Below are 18816 nucleotides of genomic sequence, written 5' to 3'. Positions count from 1 at the left end.
GGGAAAAAAAAAAAAAAAAATATATATATATATATATATATATATATATATGTATACACACACACACCATTTTAATATAGATATATGGTGTGTGTGTATTGTATAGTGGAACATATACTATATGACACCTGTATTGTAGGTGCGAAAGTAATTTATAATGAAATATTTTGCATTCTATATGAAAATGCTCAGATTTAACTACACTGAAAGAAAAGACGAAGATGCCAGATGCTTGCATTTATACACAGATGACTGTATACTGGAAAACCCATGTAAGTCAAGAGATATAAGTGTGTCTTATCAGTGACTCTAGTGCTACCAGTAACATAGTAATTGGTGATATGGCTATCTAAAATGGTGTACAATATCTTGTAAATATCAGAACAAAATGAATGCAATCTTCCTGTGTTTTATGTAATAGTGAATTCTGGAAAAATTCAGGAATTCTTGGCAAACACAAAAATACTTGGTGTTTACATGTAAAACAATCTGATCTTCTAATTTCAGACTATAAGTCATACTGTTTTATGTATATAAATGCTAGACAGGATATTTAAAATCTTGTTAAATGTGTGACAGTTTTTCATTGTATGTGACTGTTTTATGAAATTCAAGGACTTCATCCACTAAAAATTATTACTAGCAATCTCAATTTTTGTGATGAACACAAACAGCTACCCAGAAATTTTCAAAATAATTTACAGAGGACATGCCATTCTCATTGAGAACCACTGGTAAACACTGTTCAGTAAAATGTACTGAAATGATAGAAATCTTGTTACACATTACACATTTTTGTAAGCACTAGCCACAAGTGGCTGTTCTGTGCTTGAAATGTGATTAGCGTGGTTAAGAAAATTTTTATTTCTTTAAATGCAATTAATTTCTATTTAAATTTAAACTGCCATATGTTTCTGCTGGCTATGATATTAGACAGCACAGCCTTAAGAAACTACTCATGCCTATGTACCTATTCTTTTTTTTTCTGACATTATTTTTTATTATTATTATACTTTAAGTTCTGGGATACATGTGCAGAACGTGCAGGTTTGTTACATAGATATACACATACCATGGTGGCTTGCTGCACCCATCAACCTGTCATCTATATTAGGTATTTTTCCTAATGCTATCCCTCTCCTAGTTCCACACCCACCAACAGCCCCTGGTATGTCACGTTTTCCTCCCTGTGTCCATTTGTTCTCATTGTTTAACTCGCACTTGTGAGTAAGAGAACATGTAGTGTTTGGTTTTCTGTTCCTGTGTTAGTTTTCTGAGAATGATGGTTTCCAGCTTCATCCATGTCCCTGCAAAGAATATGAACTCACTTTGTGGCTACATAGTATCCCATGGTGTATATGTGCCACACTTTCTTTATTTAGCCTATTATTGATGGGCATTTGGGTTGATTCCAAGTCTTTGCTATTGTGAACAGTGCTGCAATAAACATATATGTGCATGTGTCTTTATAGTAGAATAATTTATATCCTTTGGATATACAGCTAGTAATGGGGTTTCTGGGTCAAATGGTATTTCTGGTTCTAGATCCGTGAGGAATTGCCACACTGTCTTCCACAATAGTGGAACTAATTTACACTCCCACGAAGAGTGTAAAACCATTGCTATTTCTCCACTTTCTCTCTAGCATCTCTTGTTTCCTGACTTTTTAATGATTGTCATTCTAACTGGTGTGAGATGGTATCTCATTGTGGTTTTGATTTGCATTTCTCTAGTGACCAGTGATGATGAGCTTTTTTCATATATTTGTTGGCCACATAAATGTCTTTTTTTGATAAGTGTCTGTTAATATCCTTTGCTCACTTTTTGATAGGGTTGTTTTTTCCTTGTAAATTTGTATAAAATCCTTATAGAGTCTGGATTATTAACCCTTTGTCAGATGGATAGATTGCAAAAAATTTCTCCTCTTCTGTAGGTTCCCTGCTCACGCTGATGATGGTTTCTTTTGCTGTGCAGAAGCTCTTATTTAATTAGATTCTATTTGTCAATTTTGGCTTTTGATGCCATTGCTTTTGGTGTTTTAGTCATGAAATCTTTGTTGATGCCTATGTCCTGAATATTATTGCCTAGATTTCCTTCTATGGTTCTTATGGTTTTACATCTCATATTTAAGTATTTAATGCATAATACTTGAGTTAATTTTTGTACAAGGTGTAAGGAAGGGATCCATTTCAGTTTCCTGCATATGGCCAGCCAGTTTTGTGAACATCATTTATTAAATTGGGAATCATTTCCCTTTTCCTTGTTTTTGTCAGGTTTGTCAAAGATCAGATTGTTGTAGATGTGTGGCGCTTTTTCTGAGGACTCAGTTCTGTTCTGTTCTGTTGGTCTATGTATCAGTTTGGTACCAGTACCCTGCTGTTTTTGTTACTGTAACCTTGTATTATAGTTTGAAATCAGGTAGTGTGATGACTCCAGCTTTGATCTTTTTGCTTAAGATTGTCTTGGCGGTACAGGCTCTTTCTGATTCCATATGAAATTTTAAGTAGTTTTTTCTAATTCCATGATGAAAATGAATGGTATCTTGATGGAGATAGCATTGAATCTATAATTTATTTTGAGCAGTATAGCATTTTCCCGATATTGATTCTTCCTATCCATAAGCATGGAATGGTTTTCCATTTGTTTATGTCCTCTCTTATTTTCTTGAGCAGTAGTTTGTAGTTCTCCTTGAAGAGGTCTTTCACATCCCTTGTAAGTTGTATTCTGGTTTTTTATTCTCTTTGTAGCTACTGTGAATGAGAGTTCACTTATGATTTGGCTCTCTGTTTTTCTATTACTGGTATACAGAAATGGTTGTGATTTTTGTACATTAATTTTTATACTGAGACTTCCCTGAAGTTGCTTATCAGCTTTAGGAGATTTTGGGTTGAGGCAATGGGGTTTTCTAAACATACAATCATGTCACCTGCAAAGACAATTTGACTTCCTCTCTTCCTATTTGAATACACTTTATTTCTTTCTCTTGCCTGATTGCACTGGCCAGAACTTCCAATACTATGTTGAATAGGAGTGGGTAGAGAGGGCATCTTTGACTTGCGCCTGATTTCAAAGGGAATGCTTCCAGCTTTTGCCCATTCCGTATGATTTTGGATGTGGGTTTGTCAGAAATAACTCTTATTATTTTGAGATAATTTTCCATCAGTACCTAGTTTTTTTGTTGTTGTTGTTTTGTTTTGTTTTGTTTTTTTTTTGAGACGGAGTTTCACTCATGTTACCCAGGCTGGAGTGCAATGGCGCGATCTCGGCTCACCGCAACCTCCGCCTCCTGGGTTCAGGCAATTCTCCTGCCTCAGCCTCCTGAGTAGCTGGGATTACAGGCACGCACCACCACTCCCAGCTAATTTTTTGTATTTTTTTTTAGTAGAGACGGGGTTTCACCATGTTGGTCAGGATGGTCTCGATCTCTTGACCTCGTGATCCACCCGCCTCAGCCTCCCAAAGTGCTAGGATTACAGGCTGGAGCCACCGCACCTGGCCAGTACCTAGTTTTTTGAGAGTTTTAGCATGAAAGGATGTTGAATTTTTTTCGAAGGCCTTTCCTGCATCTATTGAGATAATCATGGGTTTTTTTTTTGTCAGTGGTTCTGTTTATGTAATGGATTACATTTATTGATTTGCATATGTTGAACCAGCCTTGCATCCCAGGGATAAAGCTGACTTGATCATGTTGGATAAGCTTTTTAATGTGTTGCTGGATTCAGTTTGCCAGTATTTTACTGAGGATTTTTGCATCAATGTTCATCAGGGATATGTGCCTGAAATTTTCTTTCTTTATTGTGTCTCTGCCAGTTTTGGTATCAGGATGATGTTGCCCTCACAATATGAGTTAGTAAGAAGTCCCTCTTTTTCTATTGTTTGGAATAGTTTTAGTAGCAATGGTACCAGCTCTTCTCTGTACCTCTGATAGAATTTTGCTGTTAATCTATCTGGTCCGGGGCTTTATTTGTTGGTAGGCTATTAATAATTGCCTCAATTTCAGAACTCGTTATTGGCCTATTCAGTGATTCAACTTCTTTCTGGTTTAGTATTGGGAGGATGTATGTGTCCAGGAATTTATCCATTTCTTCTAGATTTTCTAGTTTTTTTGTGTGTAGAGGTGTTTATAGTATTGTCTGATGGTAGTTTTTATTTCTGTGGGAACAGTGTTGCTTCTCTAGTTCTTTTAATTGTGATGTTGGTAACAATTTTAATTGTGATGTTAGTGTGCAACGTGGTGCTGAGAAGAATTTATATTCTGTTGGTTTGGAGGGGAGAGTTCTGTAAATGTCTTAGGTCTGCTTGGTCCAGAGCTCAGTTCAACTCTTTAATATCCTTGTCAATTTTCTGTCTTGTTGGTCAGTCTAATATTGAAATTGGGGTGTTAAAGTCTCCCATTATTTTTGTGTTGGAATCTAAGTCTCTTTGTAGGTCTCTAAGAACTTGCTTTATGAATTTGGGTTCTCCTGTATTGGGTGTATATATATATTTAGGATAAATAGCTCTTCTTGTTGCATTGATCCCTTTATCATTATTTAATGCCATTCTTTGGCCTTTTTGCTCTTGGTTGGTTTACAGTCTGTTTTATCAGAGACTAGGATTTGCAAATCCTGCTTTTTTATTTTTTTGCTTTCCATTTGCTTGGTAAATATTTCTCTATCCCTTTATTTTGAGCCCATGTGTATCTTTGTACATGAGTTGGGTCTCCTGAATACAGCACACTGATGGGTCTTGACTCTTTATCCAATTTGCCTGTCTGTGTCTTTCAATTGTGGCATTTACCCCCTTTACATTTAAAGTTAATATCAGTATTAACCTTAAATGTAATGTGAACCTTAAATGTAGTGTAAATTTGATCTTGTCATTATGATGCTAGCTGGTTACTTTGCCCATTCATTGATGCAGTTTCTTTATAGTGTCAATGGTCTTTACAATTTGGTATGTTTTGGAATGGCTGGTGTCAGATATTTCTTTCTTTGCTTCCTTCAGGAATTCTTGCAAGATGGGCCTGGTGTTGACAAAATCTCTCAGGGTTTGCTTCTCTGTGAAATATTTTATTTTTCCTTTGCTTATGAAACTTACTTTGGCTGGATATGGAATTCTGGGCTGAAAATTCTAAGAATGTTGAATATTAGCACCCACTTTCTTCTGGCTTGCAGGGTTTCTGCAGAGAGATACATTGTTAGATGGGTTTCTTTTTGTTGGTAACCTGACCTTTCTCTGTGGCTGCCCTTAACATTTTTTCCTTCATTTCAACCTTGGTGAATCTGACGATTATGTGTCTTGGGGTTCCTCTTGGGGGTGGTGTTCTCCATATTTCCTGAATTTAAATGTTGGCCTGTCTTGCTAGGTTGGGGAAGTTCTCCTGGATAATAACATGAAGAGTGTTTTCTATCTTGGTTCCCTTCTCCCCATCACTTTCAGTCAAATGTAGATTTGGTCTTTTCACATAGTCCCATATTTCTTTGCTCGTTCCTTTTTATTCTTTTTTCTTTAATCTTGTCTACATGCTTTATTTCATTAAGTTGATCTTCAGTCTCTGATATCCTTTCTTCTGCTTGATTGTTTTGGCTATTACTTGTGTATTTTTCATGAAGTTCTCATGCTGTATTTTTCATTTTCATCAGGTCATTTATGTTCTTTTCTAAACTGGTTATTCTAGTTAGCAATTTCTCCAAACTTTTTTCAAGTTCTTAGCTTCCTTGCTTTGGGTTAGAACACATTCCTTTAGCTCAGAGGATTTTGTTATTACTCACCTTCTTAAGCCTACTTTTGAAAATTCATCAAACTCATTCTCCACCATTTTATTCCCATGCTGGTGAGGAATTGTGATCCTTTGGAGAAGAGATGTTCTAGTTTTTGGAATTTTCAGCCTTTTTTTGCTGGCTTTTCCTCAACTTCATGGATTTATTATCTACCTTTGGTCTTGGAGGTTAGTAACCTTAGGATGGGGTTTCTGGGTGGATGTCCTTTTTGTTGATGTTGATGCTATTCCTTTGTGTTTGATAGTTTTCCTTCTAACAATAAGGCCCCTCTGCTGCAATGCTGCTGGAGTTTCCTGCGGGTCCACTCCAGACCCTGTTCGCCTTGGTATCACAAGCAGAGGCTGCAGAACAGCAAATATTGAGGACTGTTCCTTGCTCAGCGAGCTTCATCCTAGAGAGGCACCTACCAGATACCAGCTGGAGCTCTCCTGTATGAGGTGTCTCCCAGTCAGAGGGGCATGGTGGTCAGGGATCCACTTCAGGAGGCAGTCTGTCCCTTAGCAGAGCTCAAGAAGTGCTGTGCTGGGAAATCCACTGCTCTCTTCAGAGCTGGCAGGCAGGAGTGTTTAAGTCTGCTGAAGCTGCACCCATAGCTGCCCTATGCCCCAGGTGCTCTGTCCCAGGGACATGAGAGTTTTATCTATAAGCCCCTGACTGGGGCTTCTGCCTTTTTTCAGAGATGCCCTACCCAGAGAGTAGGACTCTAGAGAGGCAGTCTGGCTACAGTGGCTTTGCTGAACTGCAATGGGCCTCACCCAGTTCTAACTTCCAGGTGGCTCTGTGTATACTGTGAGGGGAAGATTGCCTACTGAAGCCTCAGTAATGCTGGCCCCTCTCCCACCACCAGCTTGAGCATCCCAGGTCGACTTCAGACTGCTGTTCTGGAAGCAAGTATTTCAAGCCAGTGGATCTTAGCTTGCTGAGCTCTGTGTGTGTGTGTGTGTGGCGGAGGGGGGCGGGGAATGCGCTGAGCTAGACCAATTGACTCCTGGCTTCAGCCCCTTTTCCAGGGCAATGAACAGTTCTGTCTCATTGGTGTTCCAGGCACCACTGGGGTGTGAATCAACACTTTTGCAGCTAGTTTGCTGTCTACCCAAGTGGCCACCCAGTTTTGTACTTGAAACCCAGAGCCCTGGTGGCATAGGCACCCCAGGGAATCTCCTGATGTTAGGATTGTGAAGACTGTGGATAAACCTGGTATCTGGGCTGGAATGTACCGTCCCTCATGGCACAGTCCCTCAGGGCTTTTCTTGGCTAGGGGAGGGAGTTCCTCAATCCCTTGAACTTCCCAAGTGAGACAATGCCCCACCCTGCTTCAGCTTGCCCTCCATGGGCTGCACCCAGTGTCTAATCAGACCCAATGAGACAAGCTGGACACTTCAGTTGGAAATGCAGAAATCACCCACCTTCTGTGTTGATCTCACTAGGAGCTGCAAGACTGGAGCTATTCCTATTAGGCTATCTTGCCAGCCCATCACCTTTTCATCCATATATATCCACATGTAACCTGGGATACATTTGGTTTTCTGGGAAGGTTGATTTTCAAGTGGTGTTTGACATTCCCTTGTTAAATAAGGCCTCAGAAAAAGTATCTTAACTCAAGCTTGACATCTGTCTGTGGTTCAAGGACCTCTGCTGTATAGTCTAGAGAAACTGGAACATGTTAATCATAGTTATTTTAAAGTCTATATGTGATATGGGGCTGGAGTTTCCTTTTGTAGGACATGTTTATAAGCCCAAAACATTTAGTAACTGTAGGCTATTAACTAGATCAAGATTTTCTTTTATTTTTGTCAGTTTTATAGCCTGAAACATAATTTTCCTTGTTGTTTATTTTTGAAAAATTGATTTCCTCCTGATTTTTTCCTGATTCATGGATTATTTTTTAAATGTTACTTAATTTCTAAATATTTTGGGATTTTTAAAGATATCTTCATTTGTTATGGACTTCTATTTTAACTTTGTTGAGGTAAGAGAATATATTATTTCAAATTATATAAGCATGACACCGGAAAGATAATATTGTTATGTTACTACCAGTGAATACTCTGCCCCCTTCCCAATTGTCTTAATAATATATTCAAAGAAGGATTATTCAGTTTAGAAATAATATTACATTTTTGCTGCTTCGCTAGTGATTTTCACCAAATATATAAAAAAGAACTAATATAAATCTTACACAAATTCTTTTAAAAAATAGAGAAAGAGTGATACTCCAATCATTTTACTAAACTAGCAAGATTCTGATAGCTAAACCAGACAAGGATATTACAAGAAAAAAAATATACACTCATATGTCTTATGAATGTATTGGTTGAATGAAAGAGTTGGTACCTTTATGAGAAGCAAATTTTTGCAGATAAAAACAGTTGACTCCCTGGAATAAACTTTCAGAAAATCCTATAGAAGCTGTTCTGCCTATGGAGTAACCATTCTTTTATTGCTTTGATTTCTTTAAAAAAACAAAAACAAAAACAAAAACAAAACTTGCTTTCACAAAAAAAAAAAGAAATCTTCATAGAAATTTGAGTACAGCTTGGTAAAAATACATTTGTGTATGGGCAAGGACAGAAGAGAACCCAAAAGCAGTTAATTGTATAAGAGTGCTCACGCTAGGTGGTTGTGTTCCTTCTTGTAAATAATATAGGTATTGTGCCTATATTATTTACAAACAATAATATACTTGGCTCAATGAAATATTTAAATTTGAAATAAAATTTATATAACATAAAATAAAGAAAAAGAATGTATGTGAGATAACTGCAATATCTGAATCAGTGGGCTGTTTCTCTTTCTTAATGCATATTCTGTGACAATAAAAAAGTGTATAAAACTCTCCAGGATTAGAGTTTTAATTCACCTAAATTAATTTTAATATACAAAAGTGACCAAAAAGCTACATAATCTGCTAGAGATATCTTAGTGAAATTAGAATAGTGTGTCCAAGAAAGCATGGTTAAAATCAATTATAAAGAAAATATTTTTAAAATGCATTATAGCTTATATTTTCTCATTGATACACCAATTACTCACCTCTACAATTGGCTCTCTTAAATTTTGCCTTTGTTACTTGGAATCTGAATGTGAAAGCTTTATTGATCACACTGCTTTTTTTTTCTTTTAAAATTTTTAAGTTTTTCTTCCTATTTCTATTTTCTGGATGTTCTTTAAATTGTCCTGAACTTCTATCGTTTCTATATACTGGCTCCCACAGGGAGAATATCTACATATATCCTGTTCAGCAACTTAAAGCAAAATGCTTAGAATAACAGCACAGAAAGAAATCTTGCAAAAATAATCCAATGTCATCTCTACCTGCTTATATATACATACATACATACATACATATGTGTGTGTGAGTGTGTGTGTGTGTGTGTGTGTGTGTGTGTGTGTGTGTGTGAGATATGCCATGGCAGTACATGGTTTTCTTATGCATCATTATGCTATTGCAAAGAAAGAGGTCATGATCTCCATGTGTATTGATGAATTAAACTTAGTCTGTGCTTACTTTCAAGACATTATTTAGAGCCTGGAATGACAATTCTCTGTTAGTTTCATTTTTCTAGTTTTAAATTAAAATATGACATTTTAGTTTTTGAACATCACTTACATCTTGCAATTGAATGCACTTTGGATTGAGAAAATCATAGTGCTAAGACTTAGTCCATTTCCAAGAAGCCTGTATTTTAAGTAAACCCATAAGCATTGTTCGTAGTATGAATCAAGGCAACAATGAGTCATTATTAAGAAGCGATTACAGATTTCTGGGGTTTTTTTCCTAATTATATTTTAAAGCATGTCACCAGCTGTGGTTTCAAAATTTATGTGATATATTTTAGTCTAGTTTGGGGTTTATTCTTCTTTGTGTTTTGGTGCTGCAGATTCAAGGGTCAGATTAAATAGCATCTCAAGTGTACAAAATAGGGTACAGAATAACACAAAAACATTCATAGCTTTCAAATACATATTTAACAATTATCAACTAAGTATCTTCTCTATTAGCAGCAATGTCCTATGTTAAGCTTACTATTATGACTCTTCTTTTGGCTCATCCTGGGTGCACTTGCTGTATGCTGATCATAAAATACTTTGGTGTCTCCATTTCTGTTAACTCATAACAAAATGCCAGAGTTAATATTTTTTGAACATATATGTTTATCTTATAATTGGTTAAGAAATGTTGATGTCAAAAAACAAGGAGAACTAACTTATACCTATAACCTTTGACATTGTAAATGTAGAAAACATTTATTCTGTAAATGTAATTGTCCCAGGAACAATTTCCCTCACAATGTAGACAGTGTTCAGCTTTGAGTATGTGAAAAAAAAGTAAGTGCTCAGTGTTTGCTGATTTATCAGTTTAACTGAAAAGAAATCTCATTATGTAAGAGTGATACATTGTTTATATCAGTTATAATTACTTATAAGTGGTAATAAATATACCTACAAATGGAACACATAAATCTATTGTCTTGTTGATAATTGACTTTCATAAAAGTCATTCTGTGAATCTAAGTGTAGTTAGCTTAATTTTATATGTGTTGACTACAATTCATAGCTAGTCAGAAACAAATGGGAAACAGTTAAAGCAACTCATCTCAGAAGTCAGCCTATATTAAATTGTAAATCCTTCTAAAAATCATATGACCTATTTTATATAGATATCTAATTGATGGCTAGCAATGGAATTGCATTTTCAAGTACTGTGTAGGTCTAGACACATAGTTTTGTGTAATACAATTAAATCTGTGTTATTAAATATGTATGCCATATAATAAAATCTTTGCTTAAGGAAAAGCAAACTATGTGAGTGTTTTGTGTTTTATTGTGTATTTTTAATTGCAAGGGGTAAAAATATTGTTCTAAACTTTGATAGACATTGTTTTGCAAAATGCTTCAAGTTTTTCACTGAAGTTTGATAGCTTCAGGGCTCTGTCAGATTGAAAAATGCCAACACCGGGAGACAGAGATGGAATAGATATTCAGCCTGGAAGACTTGGGTGTGTATAGAAAGAATAAGTACATTTTACTTGGTCAATCACAGCATCGCGATTATGAGTGATAAGTACGAGGTCATAAAGGGAAAGCAGATGAAGTTTGAGAACAATAACTGAGGATGTATGACTAAAAACATGCCACAGTAACAGAGAAACTTTCAATCTACAAGGTCATTTTTCTGCATTATCTCATGTGCTTTATCTGTATATAATTATCTGTGATTGATTTGTAAACTGAAAAGGTTTTTGTAATGGCACGTTTCTACATCTAATAATAAAGGATGATTTATGATTAAAATGATAAGATATTATTAGTTACTATGATTTCTTTAAAACTAAGAATTATTTATAACAATGTCTAATCATATATATGACCATTCTTTTTGTTGATATTTTGCAGTGAGGCCCACAGTAATTGAAACTGATGTTTATGTAAATAGCATTGGACCAGTTGATCCAATTAATATGGTGAGTAAGAAATATTAAAAATCATTATCTGCCATAGAGATTTCTCAACTGTGTACCTCTAAAATAGAATTGGGATGTGAGTAATTTTTGATAGTTAATTCTGAAGTAATTCAGATGAACATATACAATTACTTTGGGCCAAGTATTGGCAACTGGAGCTAAAATATACCTGTATTTAAGAATTTGTATTTCATTATTCCAATGTGCTGTGTTTGATAGAACCATGCAAGTGCATAACAAATTATCATCTTGTCCACCAAGAAGAGGTCCCTAAGGAAATCTGGAAAGAAAAACAATCAGAAAGCCTGAGGGGAAAGTAGTCAATCAGGGTAGGAAAGGGACTTACTAGCAGAGAAAGCAGCATGCACAAAGTCACGGAGAAAGGAAACAGCCTGATAAGATCAGGGGCAATTCTAGCAATTTGATGTTACTGAAATATCAAGTGCAAAGGAAGGAATTGAGGAAAAAGGGATATTTAAGGGTCTTACTAGGACAGTTTTGTAAGCCACCATAATAGGAAGCTTGTAAATTGTATTATGTATGAATTGTATTATTTGGGATAAGAGAAATAACTGGAAACATTTTATCAGAGGAGCGTCAAATGTGGATTTATATTTTTAATACATTACTCTTATAGAAGTATAGAAGATGGAAGTAAGAGTCCAAATTAGGGTTACAGAGACCCATTACAGGTTATCGTATTAGTCTGGACAATAGATCTTCGAGGTCTTACCTACTGCATTTGCAGTCTAGTTGGAGGTGACAATAATATATTGTTTAAAAATTCAGTAATTTTTTGAGAATTTGGTGACTTATTAATTTTGTGTAAGCTGACTCCCAGGTATAGAGATGAAGAGGCTTTAAAATGGTAGAGTCATTATCAGATGTAGGAATACAACTTAGGCCTCTGTGTCCCAAGTGCTCATGGTGCATTCAGGAGGAGCTGTCCAGCAGCATTTTGCCTTATAGGCCTGCTATCAGGGAAGATGTTAGGATAGAATATAGTTGTAGATGAGAAAGGGAAAGGAGACAAACAGCATATAGTACAGCTTACGGCATCAAGAATGTGTGAGATGATCTAAGAGAAGACTCAGATTAAGAAGATCACAGATCTGAGGACCAGATGGTGTAATGAGATGAATGTATATAAAATACAGTTGGTAGAAAGGGAAGCACAGAAAGGGGACATATTCAGAAAAGTCAGAGGGGTAGGAGAAGAAATGAGAGAATATGATATTATAAAATATGAGAGAGTAAAGAGGATAAAGGAGGGGGTATGATAATGAAGTACAAGTGGACAAGTGAATACAATAAAAATGATTTAAATCGTGATCACTGGCATTGGCACATAGGTGGTGGTGATGATCTTTGTTAGAAGAGATTCAGTTGGAATGGTGAAGGCAAAGAGGGATAACAGCTGGATTGTACATCCCTCTTTCATCCTCAGAGCTGGTCTCATGCCCAAACATTTCTGCCATAGAGCCCTGAGAATATATATGTTTCCTGCAGGGATAGTCATGTAGTCATGTGCTGGTTTCCGGGTGCTAGGGAATGAGTGAGAATGTAGATTTAATTTTATAGACTACTATTTTGAGAAACTTGGCTTAAGAGAAGATGAGATAAGAGTATGGGGATAGAGAAAGTAGAGGAGAGAATACAGGCAATAAGGGAGGGAGAGAGAATATCAGAAAATATCAAGACAGGATCATTTAGAATAAAAATTAAGCAAGTGTGATATTAATTCTTTGTGTTTTATACATAGAATAAATTGTGTTTTATTACTAATGAAGAACAGAATTAACAACACTAATATAAGTAACAGGAATTATTTAAAAAAAAAGACTTCACGATGCTCCGTTCCAAACCCTGATAATCCCATTGTGTGGGTCAAACTACTGGGTTCCATTGAATGTATTCAATAATGTCCTCTTCTCCTCTCCTTTGCTTTTGCCTTTGGTGTCAGTCCTCTGGGGTTGCCACAACAAAGTAGCACAAAAGGGGTGTCTTAAATGACAACAATCTATTCCTTACAGTTACAGAGGCTGGAAGTCTAAGGTCAAACTGTTGGCTGGTTTGGTTTCGTTTTAGGTCTATCTCATTGCCTTGCAGAAAGCCACTTTCTCACAGCGTCCTCAGATGGTGTTTTCTCCGTGCTCCTGAATTCCTGGTGTCTTGTTTTGTATTCAACTTGTCTCTTCTTATCACAAGTCATATTATATTAGGGCCCACCTTAAAAGCTGCATTTTGACTTTGAAGGCCTTGCCGTTGAATATAGTCACCTTCTGAAGTTCTTGGGATTAAGTCTTCAACATTTGAATTTAAGGGGTAACAGTTAAGCCCATAAGACATTCAAAGATAATTCTCAAATACTTGGGCTGATTTTCTTATTCATTTTATTTATTCAATATTAAAACAGTCAGATACTCTCTTTATTATAGGCTTTGCCACTTTATAGCTGATGGACCTTTATAATTTGCCTATCAGTGGCCTGTATATGCTTACTCCTCTGGTCTGACAGTCACACTCAGTTTTTCTCTTACTCGATGTAATCTTCATATGATTCATCAACTTTTACAGTTGTCTGCACTGATTATTGTAGTGATAGTGTTTTAGCCACACCAGAAGTGACATCTTTGTCACCTTAGTGCAAGCAAATATGAACTGGCTGTGGCCAAATTGAATTTGAGAGGATGAAGGAATGTTCCATTAGACTGACCTAGAAGATAGCCTTAAATTAGGGGCTAATATTCAAGGAAAAGTAGAGGCTGGGGCCAAGTCTTTGTCCAGAATGCTAAACCTCTGTGAGATGGGGGAACCAGCTTTAAAGTGAAGACAGAAGAAAAAAGAAATGAATAGCAGACCTTAGGGAACACATGTATTTAAGGACCTGAAAGATGAAGCTGAGACGGTAAATGACACATCAAGGTTGGCAAGAAAATGACAAAACTGCCGAGGAAACCAAGTGAAGAGAAAGTTTCAACAAGTCTTTTTAGTATTAGTTCTACCCAAAACATATTACTATACAATTAGTTGGTTTTGCAAACAGAAACATTTTAATATACATGTGTAATAGGTTATATTTTTAATAATATGCAAATATCAGATTTCATAAAGTAATACATTTGTTACTAAAATGTTAATTATTTTTTAGTAGAATATTGTAATGTTTAGTTTCTAAGTAACCAATGCCTAGAGAAAATAAGCCTGTTTGAGCATGTGGGAAAGTCCGCATTTTCTTGAATTGTACATTTTTTCTTTGGGGTTTTTGTTTTTAATTTGCATGAATGCATTAAATTAAAATATGGTCATTAAAGTAAAGAGAAACAAGATTCAAGTACTTATTAGTATTCTGGAAACACTTTGACAAGAATGGCTACCAACAGGCTTCTATGATGATCTTCCTATATAAAAAATTCATGATATTAAAGATCTACTTTCCCCAGTGCGTCAAATTACACACACTTTTAACTTTGAACAGTGATAGTTAAAAAAAAAAAACCTAATTAAATAAAATTACTAGTGGTACTAAAACAAGTAAAAATAAATAAATGAACCCTATGGAGCACTTGATAGTGTTTATTAAAAAAAAAAAAAGCATTGTAGTACTAGGGATGAATAAGAAATACGTTAGAAGACTATTTTAACTAAACAATGCAGGGAAATTAGAATTTACTTTTCATAAAATCAGCAAAATTGCTTTGAATGTGAGTGTAATCAAGGAAGCTGATTGAGCATAATTAAGCAAGCAAGAGGGTGCCACCCCTATAAGTACTCATATAATTTAAGTTACGAGTAAGGAACAAAATTAATGTATTACTTTGTTTTTGTTAAGTTAGCCAAAATTTGTTTTGCTGCAAAATGGGTGTTTCTTTTTAAACTCAGATACATAAAATGGCATTTCTATAGATTACTGAATAATGTCTAAAACACCATTATTCTACAATGGAATATGCTTTTCTTTTTACAGCCTAAAGAGAAACAGATGCACTAATGAAGACTGGGGAAAAAATAGAGTAACTCAGAAAGAAGCTGTTCAATTTTATATATGCTCTGAGTAAAACTATCTTCAATATGAGCAGAACAAAAATACACAATCAGAATAGAAGTCAAGAACATGTTACTAGAGATTAGACAAAACAGTTATAACTTCTTAACTCTTTAGATTTGGGGGAGATTATGTATCTTTACTCTTCTGAGCAAATATCTCACGATGGTGGCTACCCTCTGATTAGCAAGTACAACACTCAAGGGCCATAGCAATTCTTTAAATCAAGTCAAAATCAGTAAGAGCTCTAAGAAATTCAATATGATATTATGGGTCTGTAATAGGAAGCTACAGCATAAGATTAGTAAGTACAAAAGTAGCTACAACTAAAAATTCCAGGTGTAATTTGGACATGAATTTAATTGTAGAAACTGGTATACCCTTATATAATCCAATATTCAGAGATGACTAATATGGAAACTTTGAAAGAAAGGGACAAGGAAAAACTAATAAAAACTACTTCGATCTCAGTTCTTATCTGCAGAACTTAATTTAAATATTTTCTTATTGGAAGAGTGATATGTCACACAGTCCTAAAATATACTTCTGAAACTGAATAGAATCTTCCTGCTGGAAATTCTGATTGGTCTTAGTAATGGAGACAAGGATGAGGAACAAGGGCACCAGCTATGAAGATGACAATTTAAAAAGAAACTAGGAGGTCACCTAGGCTATACTTGAAAATAACTGCCTTGACTACAAGGGGGTGAGGAGTACGCAAAGATTAGGCAAACAGCGAATGACAGAGTGCTTTCTTTCTGGCCTGTGCAGAGATATGTAACAGAAATGCCCATATTCAGCATCTTTTTTTTTTTAACAGAAAAGGACAATCTATTCTCGACAAAAGAAAAAAAATCTTTTTTAAATAACAATGTATATGGAGCTACAGAAGTCACAACCATTATTTATTATAAAATGTAAATAAGGGAGTTTTTTCTTAGTAATAATTTTTTTCATTTAGTTAAGTGAAATGGCCAAATATCAAACCTTAATGTGGAAGGTGAGGAGGAGTGTAGCTTAATAGACTGTTTGAAAAGGGTGAGAATTGATTTGTAAGTAAGCCTCTTTATCTTACCAGGTTCTTTTGATAATAAGCTCTCAAGATATAACTTGTATTTAAGCATTCTAAGCATATGGATAAACCTGGTGCTCATAGAGATATTCTTTCAATACAATTTATTCCATTGCAAGAAACACAGATTTCGTGGGTGGTTCATGCAATTGGTTCTAATATTCCATAGGTTGATCTCTTTCTCGCCTTTCTTTTTTTCCCTCCCACCTTGTCTCCCTCTCTCCTTTCTGTTTCTGGGCTTCTAGTTTTAGAAGATAAAACCTTTAGCTATAATTTCCACATATCAAAGAAACCCTTTGTATTCATTTTACCACATTAACTGGAAAGAATCAATTCTTGCCAAGAAGATTAGCTTGAAGAATTATGAAATAGCAAACGCTTGGGAATAAGATTTTGTTTGCTATTGTGATAGCTGACCTGCATATGTTAATGGTGGGAAAAATGGTATTAGTCTTCTTAGATGAATTGCAGTACTTAAAGAAACACATTTATATTTTTTAAATCTATTATAAGTTTATTTTCTTGGTGTGTGCAGTATTTTAAAGCCTATCACTATTGTTTTAATTACTTTGTTTCTCCACGTTAATATTTTTGTCACTACATAATATAAAATCTATTTTTTCTTAGATCTTAATTTAAAATAATAAAATAGTTACTTTTGATTCAACGTTTGCAGTTATAAAATTAAATGTTAGAAATAAATAAAAATCATTTTCATCCCTGTTTCTTTTATCCAGTGTGCTCATTTGCTTCATAAATATTAAGTGAAAGTTCCTAGTATAAGGAAATTAAATTAAGCTTAGAATATCTAAAAACTATAACACACATTATATATATATATATGTATGTGTATATATATATATATACACACACATATATACACATATATATATATTTCATTGTCTTGTTTGTTTGTCATATGTTTATTTACAATTTATTATGGTGAAAATTGACTTACTATTAAAAAAGATTTTGGAAAATATATGTCATCCTTTCTTCAGGAGAGCATAAAAACTAACAGGAAAGATGGCTAAAAATGCAAATAAGACCAAGCAGAAGGGAAAAAGCAGGACAAAGACTGTGTATGAACCTATACATATTTTAAATTGTAAATGGTGATCCTAACGCTATTTTCTTCTAAAAACATTTTCCATAAAAAGTTTTTATTATAAAAGAAATACATACTCAATCTGAAATAAATAGATACAAAAAAAAATCCTGAAATATTATATCTAGTGGTCACCGTTGTTATGACCATAACTTTATGTACATAGTTTTACCAATGCTTTATTAAGTTCACTGTTTTATAACATTATGTTTTTCTATTTGTTATACTATGTTATTTTACTTAATTACTTTTAAAAATTCATTTAATTTTGCAAATATTTGGTAATGAACTATTAGAAAACAAATTCAAAAATGTTCTGAATTTTTTGACACTTCAAGGTAGACATTCAAGGTAGACAGTATTGAATTAGTTACAATTTTTTTAGATTTCTGTGAGTTAGTAAACATAGAATGTTGTAGAATGTACTGCTTGGTAAATGGCCTCTGGGTAGGTTTGTGGGAAATGTTCTGACAGAATAAATATCTACTTTGCTTCAGCTCATGATAATCATACATGTACTTAAATAAAACTTGGTTTCTGGTCTTGCTTTAACAAGCTGTTCCAATTCTCTACTGCAAATCTCAGATGTTATAGCTGATTCAAAAAGACTCTTATGATTCCTAATTTTTAACACCTTTATTTACACATTTATTTATTGGACAAGAGTAACTTTGCTAATAATATGAAAACACACCAAACCATACATATCTAAGAAAAAATAATTTAGCATATATATATACTAACATGATCTAAGACACATTTAGGCAGTATATATTTTGCTATTTTAGGAGATTACATTCTAAAATTGTGTAGGACTACATATATGAGTTGAATGTTAAAAACCAAAATTTCCTGTAATATACACATGCTACACTCACAAACACACATATTTTCATATAGATTTTAGTATAAAGAGCTAGTGTTTAGAAAAATAGTAGCTTCCATGATTCAGATTGAAATGAAGAGTGTTGGGCAAATTTTTTAATCTGTAGGTTTTTTAATTTATATAAATTTATGGGGTACAAGTGTAATTTTGTTACATGGACAGGTTGTGTAGTGGTGAGGTCATGGTTTTTAGGGTAGTCATCATCACAATAATGTACATTTACCCATTAAGTAATTTATCATCTTCAAAATCCCTCTGCTACTGCAGCCTCCTGAATCTCCATTGTCTCTCATTTCGCACTCATTCTACATCCACGTGTACACATTTTTAAATTGTCACTTATAAATGAAAATATTTGTACGTATCTTTCTTTATCTGACTTGTTTTATTCAATGACCCCCGATTCCATCCATATTTCTACAAAAGGTCTGATATAAACTCCAAAATGTACTTAAACGTTCTAGAATTCAGCAATTAG

The 18816-nt window shown here is 34.6% G+C and overlaps 1 protein-coding gene across 3 annotated transcripts in view; it reads left to right on the top strand.

Moving 5' to 3' along the window:
- GABRG1 (gamma-aminobutyric acid type A receptor subunit gamma1) overlaps nt 1-18816 on the top strand; it is a 94318-nt gene that overhangs the window by 31070 nt on the left and 44432 nt on the right. For all 3 annotated transcript variants that reach the window (XM_032274079.1, XM_032274078.1, XM_032274077.1), the window contains exon 3: nt 11160-11227. In XM_032274079.1, coding sequence (XP_032129970.1) covers nt 11160-11227 — 68 coding nt within the window. The remainder of the gene's footprint in view (nt 1-11159; nt 11228-18816) is intronic.

Source organism: Sapajus apella, unplaced genomic scaffold, assembly GCF_009761245.1.
Source record: "Sapajus apella isolate SASKATOON/1434 unplaced genomic scaffold, GSC_monkey_1.0 scaffold5, whole genome shotgun sequence".
Taxonomy (NCBI): domain Eukaryota; kingdom Metazoa; phylum Chordata; class Mammalia; order Primates; family Cebidae; genus Sapajus; species Sapajus apella.
This window is presented reverse-complemented; position numbering and strand designations above follow the sequence as displayed.